Raw genomic sequence first — 8857 nt, forward strand, 5'->3', positions numbered from 1 at the left:
ACAACACACCACCACTCCTCCCAACACTCTCATCAAAGAGCATGTGATGAAACCCCAAACATTGGGGAAAAAACCATCTTGTATTTCAACGGACGTGTCTCAGACACGAAAGAATCACTCAATTTTGTTAGCTTCTGAACCTCTAGATGCGCATGAACTGCCCAAGCTGAACCGAGCTCGCGACAGTTCCATTCTAATGTTCTCATTACTCGTGATAATCCTTCACTTTTCAGGCAGCCGCCCTTTACAACACCATCTATCATATTCTATAGAAATAAATAGTACACATTTTTCTCCGCAAAAAGAAAAACAACACACATTCTCTAAAAGAATCAATGACCTATGTAATAAGACGTTTTATAATCACTAGAGTAGCTACTCGTTGGAGAAATGGATCTATATATTTTAGTTTTAAATACATCTATTTTTATCAATTTTCGCAATAAGTAATTTCGACCGAGGAAGTATATATTTTTAGGGTGTTTTCTATTTCTACCTTTCTTTATTCCTGGACCAGCCTCTGACTCCACAATCCACCTGGTGCTAGCCCTAACCACCGCTAGGCCAGACCGACCGCGCCGCGCAGGAGCGGGAGACGGGACGGGAGGCGGCGCGGAGGGGGGCAAAAGTTTGAAAACGCGCCGCCGCCGCGGGCGCCAAAACGCAATCATTCCAACGTCCTCGCCGCCCTCCCCTCCCCTCCCCTCCTCCACCTTTCCAAAACCCAACCCGCAGATCCCATCACCAATAAACAAGGCCACAAAATTCGCCCCTCCCCACCCTTTCCACCTCGACATCCACCGGCGATGGAGCCCGCCGCCGCGGCCGGGGCTCCGGCGGCCGCCGCGCAGCCCCCGCCGCCCCCTCCTCCTCCTTACCTGCCCCCGCGGCTGGTCATCGACGGCGCCGGAGGCGGCTCGGGCGCCGCCGCGAGGGCCTGCCGGCACCACGCCTACAGCCGCAAGCAGAAGTCCCTCGGCCTCCTCTGCTCCAAGTAGGGGGGAGATCTCCCCGCTCTCTCGTTTCCGCAACACGCGCTGTGCATTTCGCCGGTTTTTGACCTAGCTAGGCCGCTGCCGGGCTTTGCAGCTTCGTGGCGCTGTACGACCGGGACGACGTGGAGACGGTGGGGCTGGACGACGCCGCCAGGCGGCTCGGCGTCGAGAGGCGCCGGATCTACGACATCGTCAACGTGCTCGAGAGCGTCGGGGTGAGCCCTGATAACAAAGAAACCTTTTTTTGTCCTTGGCATGCGATTTTACCCATGCGCTGTTTCGTTTATGTTCTCCTCTTCTTTCCCTGACATTCGTTGAGCATCACGCAGATTCTCGTGAGGAGGGCCAAGAATCGGTACACATGGATAGGCTTTGAGGGCGTCCCTGCCGCGCTCAAGGAACTCAAGGTTTGGATCCGCCTATTCTGATCTATGCTGATTCTACACGGCTTAAAGATTGCTCTTAATTAGCTGGGCAACTCTCTTCTTCTCAATTAATTAATGAAAATGGCAAGTCTTTACATTGTTTCAGAAAAATAGACTGTTTACATTGAAATACCAAAATGATTAATGGCTTCCTATTTTGTTCTTCCCGTTTGTTCAGGAGAGGACATTGAGAGAGATGTCTGGATTAGCCCCGCCACCGGAGGAACCATCTGCTGCCAATGTTAGATTTCTTCACTTTGTTTTACTTGGCCCTTTTAGTTGTGATGCAAATCAGCGATTGTTGCTGATAAAAGAAGTGACTTTTCTTATGGTGGTTGTGAAGGTGTCGGACGATGAAGACGACGATGATAAATTGGGTGATGCAGAAGGGGACGCTGACAGTGAGAAGCTTAGCCAGTCAATAGACAATGCTTCTGATAAGCCGGACACACCCATGTGCCCGCGTCGATCTGGTATGACTGATCAATCACTTTCTCATTGGTTTGCTGTGCCTAGTGACCATCATGTTATGTGCTGAATTAGTGTTTCTGGTGCCACATCAGTAGATCATAGGAAGGAGAAGTCGCTTGGGCTGCTCACTCAGAATTTCGTCAAGCTCTTCCTCACCATGGAGGTGAACTGATTGAGAATTCCACTGATTTTTTTTTCATTAAGGCGGTTTGTCCTTTGTGGTTAATTGCAATGTGATTCACTACTGGCACAGGTTGAGACAGTCTCACTTGATGAGGCTGCAAGGCTGCTCCTTGGAGAGAGACATGCCGAGAGCAACATGAGAAGTCAGTACTTGCATTTCTTATATTTTATGGGATCCATTGCTTAGTCGTCGCAACAGATTTTTCTATCCAAATGGAACTCATTACAATTCTGATGTTGATAATACAGCTAAAGTTCGTCGACTGTATGACATTGCCAATGTACTATCTTCTTTGAACCTCATCGAGAAGGTAGTCTCTTGACCACATGCCATTTCAAATTGTGGAACTGATCATTTTTCTTAGCATGGTTGGTTTTGTGGTTTGTTTCAGACGCAGCAGGTGGACTCCAGAAAACCTGCATTCCGGTGGCTTGGTCAGGCAAAGCGAAAGGAAGGTGCCACTGTCACGGTTGCTTTACCGCCAGCCAGGAAGATTATGTCTAGCAAGAGGGCATTTGGTACCGACATCACAAACATTGACAATAAGAGGGGCAAGTTAGTCTTGGAAACAGAGAACAAACCCAAACTCATGCAAGGTGGCAGCAGCATGTTGAAAACTTTCGAGAGTCAGCTCGGGCAAGGGAAGAGTAGTGGCTTTGTTTATGGGCCCTTCCACCCTGCTGGTGCAAGGAAACATGAAGTTGATGATCAGTCAGTGAGGGAGAATGAGACGAAGAACATTCAAGACTGGGAGAATCTCGCTGTTTCATTCCGTCCACAGTACCAAAATCATGGTAAGCTAAACATTGCCCCCACATGTTTATTTTTTACAGTTAAGATTTAGGATTTAGAAAACTACACTGGATGGAATTTTGTTTTGAGATGCCAGTTTTGGTATCTACCCTTCTCTTTGCACTGGATGCATTGAAGTGCTTCTCTGATCCTCTATTAGTTACTACTCCCTCCGTCCCATAATATAAGAGTGGTTTTGACACTAGTGTAGTGTACTGTCAAAAACACTCTTATATTATGGGACGGAGGGAGTAGCAATCTACATGTCTAGTACTTTGGCCACTTCACATCCAAACTGATATGCATGATCAAGAAGAAACTGGAGCTCAGGAATTCAGGACAAAATTAATTTTATATGGTTTCATTAATTTTAGAAGTTTAGCCCCTTTACTTTGAGTAGCCATTCTAGCGCTTGTTTGTATACCTGTTTGTATTTATGCATTGACTGAAACGGGTATGTAAACATGTTCCACGATAGCCGACAATAATAGCATTTGCCATTTGGTCTTTTGACAACCAAATTCAACATGAGTAGTCACCAGTGGAAGTAGATAGAGAAATCGTCTCGGAGGTCGCTGGCTGGGCTGTGCTCAAGGAGTAGATTAGAGCGGCAGGGGGAGGATCGTTGGTAAGGGAGAGAGATAGGTGGGGAGGAAGGAGAAGAGAGGGGAAAAAAGATGTATGTCTGACAGGTGGGACTAGGACTAGTCTTTGCCACACCAACCCGACAGATGGGTCCCACCCATCAGATTCACTGTCAAATGCACTAAGCCTTGGATCAGCACAATTTGTTACCAACCAGCCTCAAAAGTGGAGGTTTTTTGAATTTTTTCTCAATAGTGGTGGTAATTAGCCCCAAATGTGGAAGTTTTTTAATTTTTTTAATTTATTAGTATACTTAGAGCATCTCTAGCAGATCCCCTAAACTTAATCCCTCAAACCTTCTCTTTATCCCAAAAGGCAAAAAAATAAATAAATAGGGATTGAACTTTCACAACCATACTAGAAATCCCAATTTCTGAATCTAGTGATCTAGTTTTAATAACTGCCATCAGCCCTCTAGTCTTTGACAAGTGGTTGTATAGTTTCTCATGATGTTATTTCCAGTTTTAACTAATACAGTACTCCCTCTGTAAACTAATATAAGAGTGTTTAGATCACTAAAGTAGTAATCTAAACACTCTTATATTAGTTTACGGAGGGAGTAACTTTTAACTATGCCATTTTTGCTGTTTGTGTCAAATATATGGTTTACCCTGTTGATAAACTTACACAGTTCCCCTACATTTTGTGAATGCAGCGCTGAATGATCTTTTTGGCCATTATGTTGAAGCCTGGAAATCATGGTACTTGGATCTTACACGGGAATAAACCTCACGAGGGACGGTTTAGTTTAGGCAGGTCTGTTGTAAATCAGTTCTTGTAGGCAGATCACCTCATCTGCCGAGGACTCTAGAAAGGATTCGACCTGTACAAGATGTCATAAACACAAAGGCTCATTTCGCCTTTGCTCGATGTATTTACTCAATGCAAAAAAGAAACAGAATAATGATACACTTGACTGTCCATCTTTTTTTAGGCAGTGTACTTTTGTCTACTTAGTTCATCTTCAGTCTTTTTGCATCTGTTCTCTCCAGCAAAGTGTTATTTGGCAGCTGTATAGAGAGGAGATGGCTGGGACAACAGCTGAGGCTAGCATATAAAGACCACATGGTTTGATCTATAATGTCTGTTCTTTTCAGTCGGCTCTGATGAGTTAATTTTGTTATGTCATCACCTGGATCTTAAAACCTTAACAGGCTATGCTAGTCAACTTCAACAGAATAAGCTAGAAATATGTTAATCACTGATGTAAAATGCATCTAAGTACTACAACAAGAGCTTGGCTGTTGGGTAAAATGTTGTACCAGGATTGACTTATAAGACAGTCATTTTCCATACCCACAAATACCACAGCGCATACATGCTCACAGAATTGACAAATTCCAAAGGAGTTGTGTGAAAGATACTGCTAAGACAGGAACACACTTCAAAATACCAGCAGTAGCAATATCCAAATGTCTGCAGTAATCGCTGAGCTACCACTGAGGTCTCCACAACCACAACACAGCAACTACACGGAAGCATGGAATATCCACAATCTCAATGAAGCAGATATTTAGAAGCCATCAACCATCACATATATAGCAAGCCATCAAACATCACATGGTTCTTTCAATAAGAGGTAATTGACGATGTCCTCTGAATTATGGACGCAACAACATTACTGAATGCTTGAAATAGGTTTGCACTTGACCACAACAGTTACTAATAGCGAGTCACAGACAGACTAAAGTGCTTCATTTTGGGCTGGTGAAGAACTTGTTGATTCCTGGCATGATCTCGGGGGTCTTGTCCTGCACATAAGCTCTGAGGCCGTGCTCGGCGTAGCGCCTGCCCTCCTCATGGTTCTCAAGCACTCCCGCTGCCCTCCCCATCTTGTTGACCCTGCAGATGAAATAATTTCAGTACATCGTTACTAAGAAGTATAGGTTGTTTCAGGCTCTTCTCTAACAAGATTAAGATGAGCTGCCACAAATTTATTAAGATAACCATCAATGCAGATAAGGTTTGTTAAGATCGTCTCCCGATCATGCGAAGTGCACTAAACAATTGCTAGTACAAAAAGTAGATCATGTACTAGTACAATATTTCATTATCCATTAGAACCCACATGATAACACACATGACTTCCTGTCTGCAGGAGCTATGATTGGTACAATATCATACTCAGAATAGAAAATCATATACTGCGAAATCCCGCATAATTTCACCAACAATCCACGCGCACAAGCAAGATATCTCCCCCAAAAGGCTAAATGGTTCTCTTCTCACCCCTCGTGGACCGATTCTCCGACCCAAATGAAACCAAGACCACAAATTTTTCACCTGAAAAAACATGGATATCGACCGTAGCAGCGAAGTCAACACTCAAACACCCAGCGGCCAGCCACCACGAACAGGCCATAATCCAGCAGATCTACTCTTATCTTGTCCACTAATAAGCGGTACAACGCCAAGCCATGTAGTAATAATCAAACAAGCGAGGGAGGGGGCCGATTCGTTTCTCTCAATCAAGAAATAAACGGCCAGGGATAGGAGGAGGGGGGGACTGCAAGCAGTCGAGATCTTTACCTGACTTCTGGGTTGCCGGTGATGTTGCGAAGGAGGCTAAAGGCGCAGATGCCGATGGCCACGCCCGTCGCCGCGAACAGCGGGTACACCTGCGCGGCCGCGAGACAGGATAGATAAGCGAACGGAAGAAGAGCGAGTGGCAGGAGCGGGCGGATGGCCCGGATCTGGGCGTGGAGCTTACCTCGGGCCTGACCCACTTGCTGGCCATCGGAGTCGCGGGGAGGACGCTGCGCCGGCGGCGGAGGGGGAGAGTGAGTGAGATGGAGAGGAAAGTGGAGACGCGACGGCGGTTGAGAGGGAGTGGGCGGAGTGCGTGAGCCGGCTTTATTGTGCGGGTGTGGTTGCTCAGTCGCTCGGAGTTGCTTGGCTGAAATGACGGGCCTGCCCTCGCGTTTCCACCTGGTTTTCTGCCAGTAGCACCCGGCTTTGGCGTAGAGACAAGTGGATATGATCGGATACGTGCAGGTGAGTGTTTTTTAAGGAAAGGATTAGCTAGTTTTCTCTTAGCCCAATTAGCTTACGAAAAGTAGCTGTTGGGTGGATGGATATACTCGCTCCCATTATTTTTTGGTCGGAGAACAAGAACTGATCAATCATTTGGGCTCACTGATTGTGTGGCGTGGAGGAAGAACTATGAGAGATTAAGTGAAGGCAAGTTAAGAAGTGCCGTGCGACCTTAGCAATTACAAGCACACAGATCCTTGTGCTGCATTGAGAGAAACAAATCCTATCACGACATCCATGCTTTGTTCTAGAGCAAATCTTAAACACATACTATTACCAGCACATGTTCCTTAGTGAGCATGCAAAGCAAAATTACCGTAGAACGATGGTTCTACGGCTTTGGGGTACAGAAAAAACATGCAAAGCAAATGGGCGACAAACGTTGATTGCCGAGTTGCCAGTTTTTGGTTCACATCCATGGATGGCAGATGACACGGATTATGGTGCGCACGGCCGACAACAACAATAGGGCGATGGATCTAAATGAGTAGATGCATGCGACTAATTGGAAAACTTCTTACATATCGCAATGTAGGCTTGCAATGGTTGAAATAGACTGAATGATGAAATTTGCCCTCCACGGTGCATGGTTCGAGGTCTTTTTCTTTAAATGGATTTTCCTCCTCGATGCGGAAATTGTGAGGGTCCAACCAGGGAAAGGGAAAAAGCTCTAATGTGTCGGGGGTGACGAGAAAGTGCGATGACAACATAAGTCGTGGTGATATATTGTTGGTATGTTGAAATAAATTTTGCATCAGTTTCAATTGGACACAACTAGTAGGAGAAGATCCGATCCTTGATTTTGTGTTGTATGCAAGAAAATTATTCAAACAATGAACAAATATGAAGAATATATCCTGTGTCCGTGGAATTAGTTAGTTTGTGCAATATACGTACGTGAGGTTCCATGGTGGTTCGCGTCCATATTTCCTTTTCTAAACCGCTAAAGAGAGAGTTCAACCAATGTAATGTATAAGTAAAAATAAAACTATGAGTTGGCACATGAATACATGTGTAGCCTAGCTGGTTGTTGAGGTCACTATATTACTTGAGCTTGTGAGTTCAAGTTTCAAAGGAAGCAACCTTTTTTTGTTGATTGTTATATGCAAGCCCTCAGTTTTTTTATCCTTTGCAGGTGGACCGCATATATAATTACAAGAAAAGCAGAGGTTTTTCAAAAATGTGTGATGAATCATTTTCATGTCACTTAAAGGTGGATTGTGGGTTAATTACTAGAAAAGGTAGGGTTTTTTATAAAAATGCATGACAGACGGACATAAGCTACCCTCCCTTTATTAGTAGGAATAGATTTTTTTTTGCAAAAAAACATCCAGAACTATATTATAAAACTTCATTAGAAGTATAAAGCACCCCAAACATAATGAAAATTACATGAAGTTCCCCAAACCATCGAACGACCATCACCGCTGCCAGAACGAGCAGCCGACACGCCATTATCGCCACTCCCCTACCAAAATGTATTTATGTGCTAACTCACATGCAATTACTATTCTCCTAGCTGAACAAGCAATCGACTTGGCCTGTTGGTGATAATTGGGAAGTCTTCATGCATGTTCTTCTAAGGACCATCATCCTGGAGCCACAATCATCGTCATTGAACCCTTGTATCGATTCAAAGTGCCTGACACTAGATCTTGTCGTCAGACATGCACGACAAGGTACCCTAGTCTCACCACCACAAGGGGACGACATGAATTTATGTTGGAGCTCTATCGAGCCTATTTATATGGACGAACTCGACGAGGCACTACTGCAGGATGCTGCTAACGCGACACTACGATCAGAGACTCTTGGACAAAACTGTGTGCGATGCAATAATTACAAACAGTGGTGTAAAATAACCGTCAAACAAGGTGCAAAACATTTGCGATGGCGGACACATCAAACACGGTTCAGATTTTAGTTGCGTGTGCGATGCTAGGCATAAGGTTGATCCATACGAACTGTTTGCGATTAGACAGAACAACAGAAATGGGCAGCCATATCAATGTGTGTGTGATATATGGCATACAGTTCGCTTTGATGAACTGTTTGCGATGATCGAGGTGAACACAAACGATTCAGCGTAACAAGATGTGTGTGATACCCGACAAACAAGTCGGTAATCAGAATTGTGTGCGATCATTATAAATAGCCCATACAGTCTTTTTTGTGAATTATGTGCTCGTCAGGGCATGCAGTTCAACAAACCAACATGTGGGCGATAATGTAGAAGATCTCTGTCGAATACGTATTACTAACCGTCTGCGATGAGATTGACAAGATAAACAGAGATAACAAATTAATATGAG

At 44.7% G+C, this 8857-nt stretch overlaps 2 protein-coding genes across 3 annotated transcripts; one reads left to right on the forward strand and one right to left on the reverse strand.

The window, feature by feature from the left end:
* Positions 1–630: 630 nt before the first annotated feature.
* On the forward strand, positions 631–4423 carry LOC123149418 (E2F transcription factor-like E2FE). Of its 2 annotated transcripts, none has more exons than XM_044569074.1 (10): positions 631–994; positions 1090–1210; positions 1325–1402; positions 1599–1661; positions 1764–1893; positions 1987–2054; positions 2145–2217; positions 2324–2385; positions 2467–2869; positions 4168–4423. In XM_044569074.1, the coding sequence occupies exons 1-10, from the start codon at positions 807–809 to the stop codon at positions 4236–4238; spliced, it is 1257 nt and encodes a 418-aa protein (XP_044425009.1). In that variant the 5' UTR covers positions 631–806; the 3' UTR covers positions 4239–4423. The 2 variants fall into 2 exon arrangements, with proteins under 2 accessions (XP_044425009.1, XP_044425008.1); XM_044569073.1 differs by having other exon boundaries at positions 639–994; positions 1984–2054.
* A 601-nt stretch (positions 4424–5024) lies between these two features.
* Positions 5025–6472, reverse strand: LOC123149419 (uncharacterized). Its single transcript, XM_044569075.1, has 3 exons — positions 6223–6472; positions 6042–6130; positions 5025–5354 (listed from the first exon to the last, which is right to left on the reverse strand). Exons 1-3 carry the CDS (start codon positions 6247–6249, stop codon positions 5207–5209), a joined length of 264 nt encoding a protein of 87 aa, XP_044425010.1. The 5' UTR covers positions 6250–6472; the 3' UTR covers positions 5025–5206.
* Between the last annotated feature and the right edge of the window lie 2385 nt (positions 6473–8857).

Source organism: Triticum aestivum, chromosome 7A, assembly GCF_018294505.1.
Source record: "Triticum aestivum cultivar Chinese Spring chromosome 7A, IWGSC CS RefSeq v2.1, whole genome shotgun sequence".
In the NCBI taxonomy this organism is placed as follows: Eukaryota; Viridiplantae; Streptophyta; class Magnoliopsida; order Poales; family Poaceae; genus Triticum; species Triticum aestivum.

Coding starts and splice junctions, on each gene's coding strand:
- LOC123149418 (XM_044569073.1), top strand. CDS start 807: ATGGAGCCCGCCGCCGCGGCCGGGGCTCCGGCGGCCGCCGCGCAGCCC. Junction 1,662..1,763: donor AGGAACCATCTGCTGCCAAT/GTTAGATTTCTT, acceptor GTGGTTGTGAAG/GTGTCGGACGATGAAGACGA. Junction 2,870..4,167: donor TCCACAGTACCAAAATCATG/GTAAGCTAAACA, acceptor TTGTGAATGCAG/CGCTGAATGATCTTTTTGGC.
- LOC123149419 (XM_044569075.1), bottom strand. CDS start 6,249: ATGGCCAGCAAGTGGGTCAGGCCCGAG. Junction 6,131..6,222: donor GCAAGTGGGTCAGGCCCGAG/GTAAGCTCCACG, acceptor GCGGCCGCGCAG/GTGTACCCGCTGTTCGCGGC. Junction 5,355..6,041: donor ACCGGCAACCCAGAAGTCAG/GTAAAGATCTCG, acceptor TTTCATCTGCAG/GGTCAACAAGATGGGGAGGG.